General features: G+C 46.6%; 1 protein-coding gene across 1 annotated transcript; it reads right to left on the reverse strand.

The window, feature by feature from the left end:
- Positions 1-7113: 7113 nt before the first annotated feature.
- TRIB1 (tribbles pseudokinase 1) lies at positions 7114-18340 on the reverse strand. The gene is made up of 3 exons (XM_066625808.1): positions 17878-18340; positions 14750-15042; positions 7114-10403 (listed from the first exon to the last, which is right to left on the reverse strand). The coding sequence occupies exons 1-3, from the start codon at positions 18223-18225 to the stop codon at positions 9935-9937; spliced, it is 1110 nt and encodes a 369-aa protein (XP_066481905.1). The 5' UTR covers positions 18226-18340; the 3' UTR covers positions 7114-9934.
- Positions 18341-18939: the final 599 nt, after the last annotated feature.

Below are 18939 nucleotides of genomic sequence, written 5' to 3' on the forward strand. Positions count from 1 at the left end.
TCCTGTAATGGAAGCTTGCTGGGAATAAACAGGTGGACCACACCATTGGATTCGTTAGCACTGTGCTGGGTCTCTCTAATCTGAAGAGGTATAGATCAGAAAGGAACAGAACTTGTCCAAAAGGAGCATATACATCAGTGTTTTTCAACTTTGGGGTCAGGACCCCAACGGGGTCAGTTGTGGGGTTGCGGCAACTTAACAGGAATGAAACAGGTTGAAGACTACTAGACTAGAGCACCACTAGGTAAAGGAGGAGGCATCTAGTGTACCCCTTCAGGGACCAGGACTGTGTCCCAGTCCTGCTCAGGTTCTTAGTAATGGTGCTAATATAGCTTCCACTAGTGCCAGGCTTCATGGTAACCTTTTCTGCTCTCTCTAATAAGAATATTTGGCAACAGTGAACAGTGCCGGGAGGGCATTATGGGGCAGGAAGTGGGCAGATAGGGTCCTGGGAGGTGGGCAGAATCAACAGTGGGCTTCCCAGACTCTGAGGCTGCAATCCTAACCACACTTTCCTGGGAGTAAGTCCCATTGAACTCAATAAGAGTTACTTCTGAATAGACCTGCATAGGATTGTGCCCTTACTTACTTAATTTATATGTTGCTGTTGTGACACGAAAAAGGTTGAAGTCCTCTGATATATAAGACACTAGCAGTCTTCAGCTTTCTAGACCCAAGACATACCTTTATTTTCAACATGCAGAGCGGCATTTACTTCTAATGTTTTAATGTATGTATCCTTCTTTGTCTCTCTTCCCTTCCTTCTTTTTTCACCGTCTGTATGTCCCTCCCCCCCTCCATTTCCTCTTTCTCCATCTCTTAAAAATCTTAAAGGAAAATGACAGTGATGTCACTTGAGCAACCCACCTGGTCCCATGTATTATAAAAAGGATAGTAAGGAGGTAGAGTTATATCAAAAGCTGTAGTTATCTATCTTCTTCCATTTTATGCACTGCAACCTATTCCCCCTTCTCCAGTGGAACGCAGCACCAGAGGACCACTTATGAAACACTTATGTTCTTAAGCGGCAGCACATGTTTCTGACCAACTCACGGGACACTACAGCTATGTGGTCAAAGGGCTTCAGAGGTTGCCCAGGTTCAGGTGTGCCTTGGCCAGTGACTCATCAGGCCAACCTGCCATCAATCATCCCTGCCCATGAATTCCAATGGTGTTCCAGAAGTACAATTTGAACTGTTGTTCTCCTCATTGAATGGAAGAGAGCACAATGGGGACAGCAATTGTAGGGCACTCAATAACAACTGGTATTTATATACTACCCTTCTTGGTCATTGGATTGCTCCTTTGACTTTAATCTTTAAAGTCACTTTAAAAGGTAAGGGGTTTTTACAATAACAAAGAAGTTCAATCTTTCAAGAACAAACAACATTCCAGATGGATCTTTTCACAGACTGATAACCATTCTGGCCACAGTTGCCACCCATGCTGACAGACAGCTCCTTGCCTCCCTCAGAAGGGCAGCGGAGCCATCTTTGTCTCTCACTCATCTACTGCTCAGCCTATCAATCACTTCTGGAGATCTCACCACGTACGGAAGCTTTTGGTGATCTTGGAACTGGCAACCTTCAGATGTTATCTTTGGGCTTAATGGCAGCTCTATCCTCTAGACCAGATAATAAAATTATTTGGGGGGGGGGGGCACTACTGCATATGCTAACAGGAAAGGCTTCCAATATTTAAAATGTTTGGTTGATCTGCCTTTTAACAAGTTGTTTGACTGAGTGATCAGGCTTATTTGGACAGTGCTATATAGGATTTGATGAAGGGAAGAGGGACTGAAGACCAACCTGGAGGTGATGGCATTGGTTCTGTTGCTTCAGTGTGGAACTGCAAAGCACACAGAAAGAGGGATTGTGAGTCTGTTTTGTTGTCAGCAAAAGAGGTACTTCTCTTCCTAACCACTTTCCTCTTCAGCCAAGCTTCAGTGTCAGACGTGACCTCAGCTGAGTTTAAAAAAAAAAAAAACACTTGAGAAAATCATTAAGGAGGTAAACAGAGGGTGCAGCAGAGAAGGTTCAGTATCTCCCACTTCCATACTTTTGTTGCTCTTAATATTGTATCCGCCAGCCACTGCCCTCTTTCTTTGTGATTGTCACCAATGAGAGGTGTTTTTCCCCTCTGTTGGTAAATAATAGCATCCACAAAGGGTAGGAATACAATCTGGATAGAGTCTGGGATGGGGCCAGAGCATCAAAGCTCCCCTTTTCCCACACCATGAACTCAATCTGCACAAAGGCCTAATCTAAATGTCAGGGTTCCCCTGACTTACCTGGGAACAGAGTCACCCAGGAGCCAGCCCCTAGGTTGAGCAACAGCAAGGAGAGGGAGCCTGCCTTTGTCCCCAAGGCCTGTAGGGGAAATGGAGCCACAGGCCTGCCACAAGTGAACCCTCACAGCCGCCAGTAGGGTGGTAGCAAGGTCAGAGGGGGACTAGCCTGTGGACTCCTGGGAGCAAGCTATAGCAAGCCACAACCAGGCACTCAGTGGCAAACCTGGCCTGTTTCTGAGCCTGGCACTAGGGCTATGGGGGACCAAGGGCCTCCGGCAGATGGCATGAAGCTCCAGGGCTTGCTGTTGCCCCCTTGCCTGCTGGGGCAACATCGCCCTAGTCCACTCCACGGGCGAGCAGCAGTCCCTACAGCCTGGCTGGCAGACAGAGCAAGAAAGAGGGGCACGGATGAGAAGCAGGAAGGAAGGTGCAGATGGCCAGCATTATAACCCTCACAAGGAGGAAGGGGCAGAGCCTAAGGGGGCTGATCTTCAGCATAAAGCCCAGCCTGGCCGAGGATGAAGGCAGACCTAGCTGGAGCAGATGCTGGCTAGCCTATGAGCCAAAGCAGTATGGGGCTAGGAGAGTTCCAACTGGTGGGGAGAAGGACCTGGCTGATGCAACTCACAGTCCTACTGAGGCCACTTGGGCCAGGCTGACATAGCTGAAGCCAGATCCTGTGGTGCCCCACTGCTGCCTCCTGTGTCCAAAAGGTTCCTCTGTATCCCCAGCCTGACACTAGGTAACTATCAAAGAAAACTGAGGCATGTCATGACCAGCAATGCATTTAATGTCATAAGTTGTTTGACCTTATGTCCCATGAATGTCACTGTGAAACAAACAGCCCAACCCAAACTTATAGTCATGACAGCGGAACAGAGGTTCTGCTGTTGTAAATGGCCATGTGGTGGCATGTGCAGCACACTGCTGGGGGCCATTTCGGGACTGCCTCTGTAAACGATGGTGATGTCAGTGGCCCGCTGCCACTACTAGCTGCCTGCAGAAGCAAAGGTAAGTGGCACAGGGTGCAGGCAATGGGAAGAGCAGGGCAAGGAGGGGGAGGAATGGATAGTTTCTGGGCAGGGAGTGGGAGGGTGGGGGTGGAATAAGGAGGGAGGGGATGGGATGGTTCCCAGTGGCACTGGCTTGCATTGGGATCCTACCCTCTCCCCTACTCTCCTCAGACTTAGGCCATCAAAATAGCTAGTGTAGCTCCATGATGACCCATTGGGGGAAGTGGAGACTTACCCCCAAATAAGGAAACAAACATTTCCAAATCCCACCTTGAGGATGCCTCTGTGACTTCCCCCACTGCATGCAGTGCATGCCCCATTGGCTCAGCTGTATCGGCATGGGGGGGGGAGATAGTTCGGACTGGGTCTGTAAGCAACAGCTCAGTGGTCCCACTAAAATCAGTGGGACTTAAAAGTGCTAGACTCCGTTTTTCTCAGTTGCATTTATTTATTTGCGCTGGTGGATTTCTTCCCAGCCACTCCAGCAGCTGCAGATGCTGTCTCCATCTGGGCAAGATCTCACCTCAGCTCTTCCCTCTAATTAGTACTTAATTGCCCAATAAGACTCATGAGTTGCATAAAGAACTCTGACCCTCCCACTGCAATGAGCCCTGACTGGCCACATCCTATCACTGATAGGCTATCAGCCACTGATCCTGTTTCAGCAGAAGAAGAATTGGCCTGTGCAGCAATTCGGTCATCAGAGATACCACTCCGTCCGGCCCAGAGCATGCTAGGAATGCACTTGTCTCTGCAGCTCCACCACCCCCGCCTCCAAAGAAAAGCGTCACCTCTTGCTCTGTGGATTGTATTTATTTTGGTCTTCTGCGCATCGCTAGCCGTTGTTAGGAGCATGATTGCTTCACGTCTAATGTTTGCACTTCATAGAATGTAATTGATACTCTTGCTTCTTCCATGCCAAAAATGGAAGCAGAGCCCGGCGGATCAGGCTTGTTTTGCTGTTCCCATACTGTAAATAAATGGCAGAGACCAATTTTTTTAAGTAATCAGCTTCTTGTTTTAAAAAAAAGAAATCACTTGCCGTTTTTTAAATAACAGCCCCCAGCCCCGCTCCACCTTAGCCTCCCTCTAAATTGTGGCTGTGAGCAAATGCTTTTCAGCTCTGCAAACCACAATCTTCCAGCTTGACCTGCAGCCATATTAACCCATTTTTGCCCAGCCCACAGGTGTAAACATTTGGTTCCTGTTGCCTATATGCAGTGTTGGGCAGAATAAATGACTATACTTGGTCTTGAGGCTCCTGGTCCCACTGATGTCCATGGAGAAAGCATACTTGGCCCATCACTGTAACTGGAAGGTGGGGAGATGCAAAAAGAAACCATACTCGGCTGGTTCATATACACACTTTCATTACTTAGTGTCTGCCACACCAAGTGGTATCATTCAGGTGTGAATGGGCCATCACAGAGCAAACAAAACACCACAACTATGACTCTCCATAAGAACATACAAAGAGCCCTGCTGGATCAGGCCAAAGGCCCATCTAGTCCAGCTTCCTGTGTCTCGCAGTGACCCACCAAATGCCTCAGGGAGCGCACAGGAACAAGATACCTCCATCCTGTTGCCACTCCCTTGCATCTGGCATTCTGAGGTAGCCTGCTTCTATAATTATTAAACTATAATTATAAAATATCAGAAACAGGTCTTATTTTCAATTTAGGCTGCATTCCTATGCACACTTTCCTGAGAGTAAGCCCCATAGGACATAGTGGTACTTACTTCCAAGTAAATATGCATAGGATTGATCTGGTAGGCTCTGAAATGAAACAGACTTCTCCAAACAGTTCCCAATGCAATGTGCCCACCACAAAAGAAGGTCCCAAAATGAACAGAGCTCTGAATTGAATTTGTACAGATACATCTCCACATTATTTATACCTCATGCTTAAATTTGACCCAGAGTCATTCTGCGTCCCCTCTCCCCCAGAACCAAGATAGCCATGCTTCAGAGAGGGACATTCTATGGTTCTCCAACCAAGAATTCCTAGCACTCCCAACCAAACTACAAGTTTGAGAATTCTTTTGAGGAAGCCATGACTATTAAAGTCATATACGGCAATTCAGGTTTGTGGTGAATCAGTGCCTTGTTGCTTGTGGACTGACCTTCGAGACAAACCACAACCCCAGCGGTCACTCAAGCCCAGGCTGCTATTTGGCCCCAGTGGGCCCCAGACAGCAGATGGCACTTGGGACCACACATAAGTAAGCATGTCAATTTCACATGACAATATTTTGCATAGCAATTGTTTTTAAAAATGGGGGAGACCTATGGCATCCCCAGTCCTGCTTTGTAGCACGGAGGGTTTGGGCCAGGGACAGAGTCCCTAAATGTGTTTAGAATCTCACAAAGGTTGGTTATTTATCTGTTTTCCAAAAAACACAAGGCCCTTACAGTTTTAATACCCCCCCCCTTGAAACTGCTGCTCAAGATCCACTTGCACTGTGGTGTGAGTAACCCAATCAGACTTCCTAGGTAGCTTGTATACATATATGACACCAACTAAGATAACTTCAGTCAAGTAACTTGAGATATGATGGCGTCAGGCATCCACTCAGCAAGTTCATGGAAACTCTGCTGGCTGTGTGTGTGGTAACACCCTCAGAATAGCCAATGAAGGTGCAGCTAAGGTGAGCAGACTCTTCCTGTTGTTGTGAACAGCCAACTCCCTTTTCTTCTCCATGACCAAAGGAAGCAACTAGGAAAGCTTGTTCTAATTTCTCCCAGGATGGTGGGGTTTTGTTCATGTAGATGTCGGGGAGAGGGGTTAAAATGGCTCACAAAAATGGCTACATTTGCACTCCACAACAGTGGATTTAAAATTGAGACTAAATAGGAGCTGCATTGCATGAACATTTTTGCCCTCTTGGAAACGCATTCCCCATTTGGATGATTTTTCAGGTGTAGCAGAGAACATGGTACCTACACCAGGGGCACCTGTTAAAGTAGTGACTCATCTTTAGCATGGGAGAGCAACTCTCTCTATTACGAACCCAACATATTGTCCCGCCAGTGGACATTTGCTAGCGCCTCCTTTGTGAACTGTGGTTCAGAGGTTCCTTTGACATTCCTTTTTTGCCATGCAATCAAAACAGAAACTTGTTAAGAGGCAATATATATGGAGAGAGAAGCCACCTCTAGTTGCACAGCACAACCTTGCCCTGTGCTATCTCCCAACTTCAACCCATGGACTCTTTTGGAAGGATGCCATTTACATTTCAGCATGGGCAGCTGATCCAAATATTTATCTGTCAGTTTGATGAACTAAGTTTCAGCCTCCTTAGAAAAGGAACCCTCCGGAGGAGACTTTAAATGTGTGAGAAGGTTGAGGCTGAATATTCAAATAATGAAACATCAAGCATTAATACATGCGCCAATTACCTCTGTAGTCCCGTGGAGCCTGCCAGTTATGTAATTTTAGAGTACTTCTACAGACTGCAGTTGCAGGTATCCACTTTAGAAGAAGCAATTCCCCTTTTCACTGTCACAATGGAAGGAGGGCCTCTAACATGGTGCTAGCAGCAACACACCCACCTGCCTAAAAACATATAGCATTTCACTTCAAAATTGTATTAGCGATATGCAAATGTATGTCATGCAATTAAGCAATTTGATTGACTAAGATTTCTCTAATTGGGCTCGAGTCCTAATTAAGATCTGTGGCAATGCACAGGACACAAGTCGTTGCAGGGTTCCCCAACATCTCACCAGCCTTCCAGCCCTTCCCTAAGGTGCCACCTCTATAAGAAATCTGGTAAAACTCCCACAAAGAGAAAGAAGAAAAAACAGAATGTTTCTTATGAAATTGGATTTATTCAACTTTTTGTACAGGATTTTTACAACTTCATCAGGTCGATTCTCAAGTATGTACAAATTTACAGATGTGAGACAATGAGCGGAATCCTATGGACGTCTACTCAGAAGTAAAGCCCATTATAATCAATAGAGCTTACTCCCAGGTAAGTGTGGACAGGATTGCAGCCATAGTGTTATTAGGTTTTCACCTACCGATATATACAGATTCATAGGCAGGTCTGAGGAGGTTTAAAAAAAACACAAACACACTGTATCACAGATACAAAATATATCAAAAGCAATCATGAGAGCTTTAGTGCAATTGTGATCATAAAATAAAATTTCACCTCAAATTCTCTTGATTCTATCAAGTTAGTATTGCCAGCCCTAATTCACATTTAAGCTGCTCTCCGACATCTTGAGTTTTAGGACATACGCATTACGGCCATTTCACACACAAACACACTACCCTCAAATGGCAAGGTGTCACATACAAACTACACAGCAAATGAGGTATGCATAGCTCTCTCAGAAACCACAGTGGCCCTAACCGCTTGATAGGCACAAGAAATAGCATGGGAGAATGCACACATACAGCTTTCGGAACTTATCAATTCTTCAGCAACCTTACGTACTTTGACACCTGGGGCAAATGGGTGTATTGATTTTAACACAAGGAACACCATGAACATTGGGCTGCTCGCCATTCTGTTCACCATCTCCATTTCCTCAAGTTCCTTGAAAGGCAAACCTGCAGCTACCTGAAGTTTGTAGCACCTACACACCCTTGACGAGCGAATTTGTTTCAGAACACAGTACAACAATATTAACAACTGATCAACCGAATTCAGCTAGGTTCCTTTAGCACCTACAGCTCTCTAAAGCCAAGTTTCCATTCCACAAGAATTGCTACTAGCCCATGATCATTGGTGTTCCACAGCATAAAGCAACCAGATGATTAATGAAACTTTCTTCTCCAATGGTTACACAAACTGGATCAGTCATCATTGTTGGGAACTTAATTTCCCCATCCAGGAAGTGAATAATTATTCAAGTGTATTCATTATCCACACAAGAATTTGAAATGCAGACAAACCTGATCACAGCCAGGTAAAGGGAGGTAGAAGGGGCAGAATGAATAGCAAAATCAGAACCATTGGGACTGGTTTCTTGGGTTATCAAAATGGATATTTTTCTTCCCCTTTTGGTACAAAGGATGATGCAATGTGTTATAGAAAAAAGTCTACATACAAAAAACCCATGTTTCAGTGTATGCAATGAGACAGGATTATCTTTTTCAGGTTAGGCCACTCCACCCTTGCTGATGTGTTTTGGGTTTTTGCATGTGTGATGTCCCTCTCAGAGGGATGCCCAGTTACACCCAACAAGTCTAGGAAACAATCCCTTAGATCACTTGCTGAAGAAAGGAAATATTTAAAAGTCATGATTAAGTTACTTAAAAAGATTCAGCACCAAGGCTAGACCCACTGAAATCAATAGATCTTGCAAATCAATAAACATTAGGAGAACAGAGATATTTATAATCTCTCTTGCTGAAGCCAATGACAATATTCTTACCTATTTCAGTGGCTCTAGACTTCTAGTCAAAATAATTTAAGACCAATATACCTGACCTTGACAGCACTGGTGTTTGTTAGCCAATTCCCAAACACAGCATGCATCAAATCCTCCGAGTTTGCTAGCCCAGAAACACAATCCTCAAGCCAATTAGATCACAGTACTCCATGACCCATGCACTGTACACACAGTATAACAAACCCATTTAATTCCACTGGCTGTGATGCAACTAGTAACCTAATCCATCCGCAACTCCTTAGGATGAAGCAGTCGGATTTGAGCCAACAAAGTTCAGTCAAAATTTAACAAGGCGGGGAAAAAAAGAGTTTAGTACTTCAGTTCAACCACGCTAAGGCTCAGACTGTAAATCCAGTCTTATAAACTAAATATTCCAGGTTCATAGAGTTGGTATGCAGGAAGCAGTCCCACTCTACCCTGCAACCTCGGAGGCTGCACCATTTAGATCGATTTCAGGCAGGTCATCTAGACTGCTAAGAAAGCAATTTGAGAATTGCTGTCTAAAAGGCATACTTCCCTTAAGTTGGAGATCCAGTTTGAAATGTATGATATGCTAAGCTTTTTAATACCTAGCTCCACTAATTTTTGCACCATGACTTTATGCCCCACCTGGCAATGGGAGGGAAAAAAATCCTGCGTCTGTATTTTCTCTTCTACATCACCAGCAATAAGATTCTGTAATCAAAGCCTGACAGTCCTGTCATTTTATGATGTATGAGAGACAGGAGACTCCAGCTGGCTCTCCGGTAGTTGCTACAACAGCTTAAAGTTACCAGCACAGCAAAAGCATGAGGCTCCAAACTGTTTTGTTAAAAGGTAAGCCAAAAAAAAAAAAAAAAGACTGCAGGTCACAGATTACTTATTTCAAATCCATCTGTATGGATTTCCCACTGAAGTCCAAGGTATGTTCATCCAGAATTACAGTTCAGACACTCCAGGCCTAAACATGCTTTTGCAAGTCCTTGTGTTCTGGAGGAGTCCCATGGAATTAAATGGGAACAACCCTAGAACAACCAAACTAAGAAATGCAACCTTTCCACAAGCCCCTCCCCCCCTTAGAAAGGGAAACACATGAGTGAGTATACTTAAGATCACAGCTACAGTCTTGACCACAGTTAGATTCTGGAATGCTATGCATTTACAACACAGAACATGACATTTTTAAAGAGCGCTTGTATGCCAGTATGAGGTTTTTCACCCCGTTGGGGCAAAGTCAAGAGCTTAACAAAAGAAGGAACTGATATTGTCATCCTTGCTACAGTCCTCTGGAACAACTTGATCTGAAGCTCTCATGTCCTGATCCGCGTAACCAGATTCCAAAGTTGCGTCAAACCAAGGATGGAGCAAAATTTCTGGGGCGGTCAGTCTTTCAGAAGGTTCTCGCCTGACCAGGCTGCGGATGAGACACCTGGCTTTGGGAGAGACGTGGTCAGGGATACAGAACTGTCCGCGGCGGATTTTAGAAAATAGAGCGCTAGGGTCAGAGTCATGGAAAGGGTAGCGTCCCACCAGGAGAGTGTACAGCATTACTCCTAAACTCCAAACATCGGCCGACTTCCCAGAATAAGTCCCAGTTGTATTCAGGATCTCTGGACTGACGTAGGCTGGACAGCCATGTTTGTCTGACAAGGCGTCATCCTCCCCTTTAATGATGTGAGTATCTTCCAAGCTTTCTAGTCTCAGCTGAGTCCTGGAGAACAGAGAGAACAAATACAGGTTATTAATTTGTACTAATAACCCAACAAGCATGAAAGTACATCCAGAATAGGCCCCTTCCCCAAAATGATGGCAGTGTATCAGACCATTCTATCTATTCTGTTTTACTGTATTAGTTGTAAACTGCCTTGACTGTCCCTGTTATGAGAGGAATGGTGGGACTTAAAATATAAATGTTGATGAACCATAAGTAGAGGTGCTTGTTTACAGTGAGTAAGATAGGATTTCAGCCCAAGTCTTACTGAACACAATGGGTTTACTTCTGAGTCAAACAAGCACTGTTTTCAAACACCTCTAATTATAAGAGCTCTGCACAGTTCACTAAATCCAAGATCACCATGATGCAACAGAGGCATGGCTCTGTTCCACACCAGTTGACTGCAGGATCAAAAAATGACTTGCACACATGTGCTAAAGCCAGATGAAAGACCACAAACAGAACTTTCACATTACTCAGTGACATTATCATCATCACTGAGAATACTGATAGATCACTTTTCAACAAAAAAAAAATTCACAAAGTAGTTTATAGAAAAACATCACAAAGCTTTTTAAATGGAAACAACCCACGCACTGGACATAGGAGTCATTTGGTGATAAGAGAGCCAGTGACGTACCCATTATGTGTAAACTGGCACTAGGCCAATGGAGGAGCTAGAGGGGGTGCAAAACACTAAGTTTTGCAGGGAGCTGCACCCCAGCCATTCCAGGCAGTGGGAGTGCCTGGCTCAAATGAGAGGGACCCCTTGCACACTGCAGAGCAACTCCTTGCAATACTTAGTACTTTGCAACCCTTCTAGCTACACCACTGCACCAGGCAAGTCACTGCTGTTAATGAGACATCTCTAAAAGACAACTGAAATGCCACTGAGCAGTGTATCCATTTGGAAAACACAGCTCAAGTCCCGTAGACTGTTGCTTGCTTCCTGGAACTGGTTCACACAGACCTGGTTTCCCCTGGAAAACGACATTGTTCAGTAGCAGCACACATCCATGAATGGCTCACTGCACACCACTGTACAGCTCATACAAAAAACACACTTTTCCATTCACATATTCAACCATCACCCATTCAGCACAGAGCAATATAGGAAGGCCCACCCACTACACCAGAGTCACAAGGCAGAGATCCTGGACTGAAGCCATTCATCCCGATGATGTCAAGCCTTAACTGGCTCATGGATCACAGCCAAAACCCACATCCCTTTTGTTCCTGAAATAGTATAACTCTTCAGGTGCATATTTCCCTACTCTGCCCCCCCCCCCCAAAAAAACCTGGCCTTGCAGGTTGAGGTTACAAGCTTTTCTGTAAACATCCTAAACCCAGTGAGTTTGTTCTAGTGAGTCAGTTTTGGATTTTTTAAATCAGTTGATTAAATATTATCTGGTTCCCAATGGCTCTGATCATGCTTGCTGCCGTCCTTGCAGCTTTAGCTAGCTGGCAAATGCATTAATTGCTTGCTGTCCTCAGTGTGACCTTTCTGTCCTAATGTATGATTCTCACACTCCCCCCCCCCCGCACTCCCCCCTTGTAAATGGAAAATTGTGACTCAACCTTCTCTGCCTTCTCTGATTGGCAAACCCTGCACCTGTGCCTGCTACACTAAGGTCTCGCCCGCCCGGCATTGCTTAACCCTCTGGTCACCAAACACTAAGTGTATGACATTGGCCCAATGCAATGCTCGGTTTCCAAATTAGCTGTGCCAGGTGCAAGTTGCTATTTCATCCAGTGGCTTGGTTTATTGGAGCCAGCCTTATATGCATAAGCTTCTCATTAGAAGTCAGTTACTGTTTTATAAGTCACCATGCCCTCTCTGCTACTTTAGCCAACAAAGAGTGCTGAGGTCTGGGGCGGGGTTAGAGGAGTAACAGGGCTCAACTATCTTGCAGAAATCCCCATCCTAGAGTTTCTGACACAGGGCACAATTCACACATCTGTACTTTCACTTGATCACTGAGTTCCTGATATGCAAATGTGCGCATGATCGAATTCCACAGTGAAGCATGGCACATAGGTGTAGCCGTGATGGCTATATGCACCTTCGTGTTCAGAGGCAGTATGACTTTGAATGCTGCAAAGCCGCAATGGAAGGAAGTCATCTGTTGGGCTCACCCTCACACAGCTCAGTTCACACACAAACACACGTCATGCTGTTATCAGCCGCCTCCCATGTACAAATACAGCTTCTCCAGTGGCTAAAGTTGTGTCCACACTTGCTGCTTTGTTCCCCCACTTTTACATCCCCATTCGCTAATGATTCACACCAAGAGAATTCAGTCACCAAGACACACTTTTTGCATTCACTTTTTGGAGCAGGTGGCCCAGAATCATCTGGGACTCATCAATATATCTGGAGGCTCTTGCAGAGTCCCAGAAACAGACCAGGGGGAAAAAATACACTCTGGAACAAGTGATTTGTGGACGCAACATAGAACAAGCAAGATGCAGAGAGCCAGTTGCTTCCTCGTTTAAAAAACTGTCCAAATTTTTTTTTTTTTGAAGCAAAAAACCAGAACTGAGGCTGAAATTTACCAACTACTCCCTACAATCCACGGCTGACAAAGGCATCAGCAATGCGTGGACTGCAGCCTTCAAGTGTGAAATGGTTTCTGCTGGTATCAAAAGCAGAACTCCCACAGAGTTCAGCTGGGCTGGATTTTCACACCTATTCTCGGCTGCCCACATATGACCCAGCTACAATTATCCAAGGAGAGAGAGAATTTTGCAAAAATTTGCTTCACACTTCCACATCCTCCTCTGTGCCTCCCTCTTCCTCTCTGCCAAGGTTCCGCACACAAAACTTATCACACCATCTTTAACAGGCAACCCCTTCTTATGCTTGCGCATTCACAAGCAAGATGTGTCAGGCTTACACCCCTGAAAGCCTGACACCAGATCTGCGAAGGAGGACAAAGGAAGACAGCCAGCCATCACTTGTGCTGGTGAGCTGTGTTAAGCTGCACCTCCTCTCCACTTTGCAGCCCACTAATTCAGTGAAGATGCAACCAGGCTCCCTCAAAACCCTGGCGTGCAAAACCAGAGAGCCTCGAGAATGGACCTTTCTTCCACCAACAGTATTTCCCCTTTCTCCAGAGCTAATCCCACCCCTATAATCCCATTTGTGTTTTTTTTTAAATTCCTGTTTTTAACAGAAGAATAGATGTATATAGATAATTGCAGACATAAAATCATAGCATTGAGCAGTGACTCATAAGTGCCCCAACATCTCATAACATTAACTGTATCAACACAAACTATCTTTAACACTAACCAGAATCCCCATTCTAACAAGGATTTCCATCTTAAGCGGTGTTTGACATTGATTTGCAAACCCTGGTTCACATTCTGTATAGATGCAACATGAAACCACAATTAAGGCTTAGGAGGTGAAAAATTTGTACCAGGAGGGAGATTGAGACTACTTCCCAATTGGACAGCCATGGCTTGCACAGAACTACGATTACAACTGACTTGCAGAGAGCTCCAAAGGTTTCTGGGATCGCAAGTGGCTCTTTGGCCTCTTCCAACTACAGGGAACTACTTTTAGCACAACAAAATTACAGTTACACAATGAGTGTAAAACAAGTTGCAGTGTCATCATCCCACACACTCAGTTCCACAGGTCACCTCTAGTTTCTATGTTCTTGCCCATATCTTGCCCATATCAGTTGATCAATCACCAACCAATGCTATTATCACAATTCTTAATCACAACCAGTGTCCAAACTTAATTCATTTGAGTGTGGGATACTTAAAAATACTAAGATTTAAATTATTACTACCATGCTGAACACCTAATTCTTCAGTCCCAAACACAAACAACCACTGTTTTTGCCAGTTTTCCATCCTGAACCACAACTAAATTAAGACAAAACATTCTGAATCTAAACAGAGTTATTCCCAATGATTTCACTGAGCCTTCAACTATCCAAGTATTCTGGCTAACAACCATTTAATATCAAACCTAGATATTCATAGATCAGTAGAAGACAAAGTACTGTAATCAAAGTCACTACACAAAGCTCCTACTATGATCAGGTGCCTTTACTCTTCCTTTAAAGAGGCCTCTGTGCCAACTTGCAGAGCACCAATCCATGATTTATAGTAGAGGTAAGTAACTGACAGCCTTTGGACCAAAACTGCCCTTGCAACTGCCGGATACACAAGAGAAGAGTGTAGATGACACATTATGGAGCACAGAATGAAATGTGGCTTTAGCCCTCCACCCCAGCCCCCAACTCTCTCATCAAGGTGCCTCCCCAGTAAACCAAGTTGCACAGAGATCCCACTTTGCCCAAGCACCATGCAACCCTGCTCACCTTTCTTCACTGGAAAAGACAAATTTCCTGAGTTTGAGGTCCCCAAGCACGATGGCTGACTGGTGGCAGTGTGCAACCGCTGAGACAATCTGCTTGAAGAGCCGGGCAGCCTCCTGCTCCGGTAAGCGCTTGCAGCTCCGCACATAGGAGTGCATGTCACCAAAGTCTCTCTCAAAGAAGACATAGGCCTTGGTTTCTCCCAGAATCACTTCCACGATCCCAGTTATGTTTCTGTGCGACGGCAGCTGGATGTAAGGTCGGATTTTGTCCTGGTAGTGTTTGAGGGGGAAGACCTGGAAACAGAAGTGGGGAAGACAGGAAGAACCAAGATTACAAAAGGGCACAACAGAAACGGCAACAAATTCTGTCAGTGCAACATATCTACATTCCTTCATCTCCCTCAGCATCCCAAAGACTTTATGGGGTCATCCCTAAAGTTATGCACCTAGAAGGGCACAGCAGAGCCATGACAAATGAGGAAAGGGATAGGCACCGAATTTGGCCAAAGTGTGAAAGGAAAAGGGTAACAAAATAAACGTCTTTTAGAAAAAATAGTTACACATTTTATGAATGGTGCATTTTACAAATTTACAATAGGGAAGTAGATACATTTACAGGATAGGATAGATTTATCAATATCCATTAGCCAGGATTGCTAAAAGGAGCCTCCACGTACAGAGGAAGAATAGATTAGGTGCTTGGGACAGACAACAGGCCTTCATGCCCACCTGTGAGCTCCCAGGGTATCTATCTGGCTGCCTCTAGAAGCAGCCTGCAGGACTGCTCAGAATTTAATCTCATCCAGGAAGGAAACCCTTTTGCGTAAGGCTGTCTTGGAAATATTTGCGTCGTCTCAAGATGTTGTCACTATAAACATCACACCCTTTTTTCCCCTACATCAGACTGGAATACTGGCCAATTCCTGCTCACACTTGAAGAAGTGAAACAGAATCCCAGTTTATCTACCAGTATGCAATGCCTACAACCAAGCAGAGCCCAACTCCCAAGTTCTCTAGAAAGTAAACCGCTCCAACAAGGGCATAACCAGCAGCAAACTATGGACTCATAGACACACACAGAGCTTATATAAACACTTCTTCTCAGCTGACAAGGAGAATGCAGAAAGGAAAAAGCGCGAGAGTGTACCGGCACAAAACATTCACCTTCCGAGTTGTCTTCGGTGATTCAGACAAATGGTAATCAAGCAACTCTGAGGCTGTAACAAACTTTAACCAAAGGAAGGGAGAGGATCAGAGCCTCTCATCTTTTATTCACAGCTGTTTTGCAAGACTTCAGTCATGTTCTCCTGATGACCTGCAAAGCTCTGCTGGGTTACTCACATCCTAGGCCTGACTGGAAATCATGACATACATAGAATGTCATCATTCTCATTCATCCAACCCAGCAAGACTTCCAGCGAGCCCAAGACAGATTCTCGAGTTCAAGCAGGCTTGCAAAGCATCCACAAAAGTTAAACAGCCCTTATAAGTCAGTTGTAATACATCAACTTCTACTGGCCTAGACAAACTCTTCTTTCCAAGAGACAGAATCTTCCATTCCAGGACACAAAAGTTACTTGCCACCACACAGGGCCATCTGTGATCCTGAATGAAAGATCCTTCTAGCTAGCCAGCCAGCCTATCTTCTTAAACTGCAAGAAGTCTGTAAAGGACTGGTTAGAATAAGTCAGTGAGCCAAGCTGAAGCAATCACCAAGCTGGCCACACCATACCCATGTTCTACTCTCAACCTGATTGAAGAGTTCTGTGTGATTCAAAAGCTTGCCTCCAGCAGTTCTAAGAAAGGAGTGAATACCATGTTTTGTTTTTGCAAAGGTATCATTTCACAGCTTACTAATACTGCAATCCTCCAGGCACTTCAGGACAATTCTCTGAACTCCATTTGAAGGGCAACAGTCCACGGCTCTGGAGCCATGCCCTGCTCAAGTTTGCAAACGGTAGGTGGCAGCAATAAACCTAGGCTCGGCAACTACTAGCCTATTCTGGAAGCAAGCCTAGGAAAATAGACAGGGTCAGTGGCGTGCACATTTTATTTATTTAAAGAGCCGAGGACACCTCATGGAAAACTTGGAAAGCTCGCTTGTCGCAGCCAAGTCCCGGTTGCGTACTATTCTGCAGCAGGGAAGCAGATGACGATTATGGCTGGGAACTTAACCCTCTCTTTAACATGAGACCTTTCCAAATGGTCTGGGGGGAAAAAATACACAAACACACACAAGGCATCCAACCCTAGATTCCAGTGGATCTTCTGCTGATCCTTATTCCATCACAAATAAAAATAACCTCACTTACAATAAGGGCACCTCTAAGACCAAATCATCAGTTCCAGCTGCTCAGCACCAACACAATCCAACAAAGCTGAAACAATACCCTCCTACCTAGATGAGCTGGTGCAGGACTTGCCTGGCACCAATACTGTCTTTCTACAGCCGCCACAATTCGATCCGAGCTCAGCAAACTTGCAAGCCCGGCCACGTGTTTACTTAGAAGTAACCCCACTCAGTTACTCAGTTAACAGGACTTACGCCCAAGCAAATGCACACACACAAAAATTCTGCAGGTGTTAAAACCCAGCTAGCCCAATCCTATGCCTGTCCACTCAGCAGTAAGTCCTGTTATAGTCAATGAGGCTTATTCCCAGGTAAGTGTGAAAAGGATTGCGGACCCAGAACTCAATCCTACGCCTGTCTACTCAGATGTAAACCCCCTAAAGTCAATGGGGCTGACTCCCAGGTAAGTGTGGATAGGATTGCAGCCCCAGAGCTCAATCCTATACCTGTCTATTCAGATGCAAGTCCCATGACAGTCCATGGGGTTTACTCCCAGGTGAGCATGCTTAGGACTGAAGCCTCAAATCCTGATCCAACTTTGGGGCTGGACTGGAGGCCAGGCGCTGAAAGCCTTTGCTTCTTCCAACTCTTCTTCCCGCCCCCCCCCCACCCTGGCTCGATCCAGACAGCAGTTAAGCCTTCACCGATGCGGACTGCAAACATTCCACTCGCCCGGCGACGCGACCCCCATTCAGAGACCGGATTTCTCACGCGGGCGCCAAGTGGCGGGGAGTTCCGCCGGCGTTCCACGGAGCGCAGCGGGGCTTGCAAGCGTTTACCTTGCAGCGCAGCTCGCGGCCGGTGTTGACGTCCAGCGCCCTGAAGACGTGCTTCCTGTCGGGCAGGGGCAGCAGGAGGTAGCCGGCGACGAGGCTGGGGCTGCCGCCGGGGCCGGAGGGCGGGGGGGCTCCGGGGGCCGCGGGGGAGACGGGGGCGCAGGGCGAGCCGGGCGCGCCGAGCCAGTCGTGGGCGCAGTCGGCGGCCGGGCGGGCGCACTTGGCGGCGGGCGCGTCCTCGGCGTCCTGCAGCAGGAGGCGCTTGGCGGGCGGGGAGCCCCGGCAGCGGGCACCGGCCCCGGGGGGCGGCAGCAGCGCCGCGGGGCTGCGGGGGGCCAGCTGGCGGCTCATGGAGCCGGAGGGGGCGCGCGGCTCGGGGGCGGCTCTGCTCTTCCCTGCTCCGGATCAGAGGCGGCCGGGCTCGGGCATCCCCCGCAGTCCCTCCGCGCACAGCCACCGCCGCGCACCGCCTGCCTGCCTCTGCCCCTGCCCCGCTCCGGGAGCGCACCAAAGTTCCCCGTGACGCACGGGCGGGGCGGCGCCCGGCAGAGCCCGCCTCCCCATTCAGCACCCGGGGACGGGGCGGCGCCGGCCAGGGCCCTGCTCCGCCCCGAGGAGGACGCGCGCCGCTGCTGACTCTCCGGAGCGCTGCTACTGGGGATGCCCGGCGGCCCGGTCTGTCCTCACTTTCCTGGGAGTAAGCCCCACGCACTCGAATGGGGCTTATGCTGAGTAGGTGGGCAGTGGATTAGGCTGTAAGCCTACAATCCCATCCACACTTTCCTGGGAGTAAGCTCTTTTGACTGTAATGGGACTTCCTTCTGAGTAGACACTCATAGGATTGGGCTCTCCAGCTACAATCCCATCCACGCTTTCCTGGGAGTAAGTTCCATCGACTATAGCGGGACTTACTTCTGAGCAAGGCATAGGATTGGGCTCTCCAGCTACAATCCAATTAACGCTTTCCTGGGAGTAAGCTCCATTGACTATAATGGGACTTGCTTCTAAGTAGACAGGCATAGGATTGGGCTGTAAGGCTACAACATCCACGCTTTCCTGGCAGTG

This window comes from Tiliqua scincoides, chromosome 4, assembly GCF_035046505.1.
Source record: "Tiliqua scincoides isolate rTilSci1 chromosome 4, rTilSci1.hap2, whole genome shotgun sequence".
Taxonomy (NCBI): Eukaryota; Metazoa; Chordata; class Lepidosauria; order Squamata; family Scincidae; genus Tiliqua; species Tiliqua scincoides.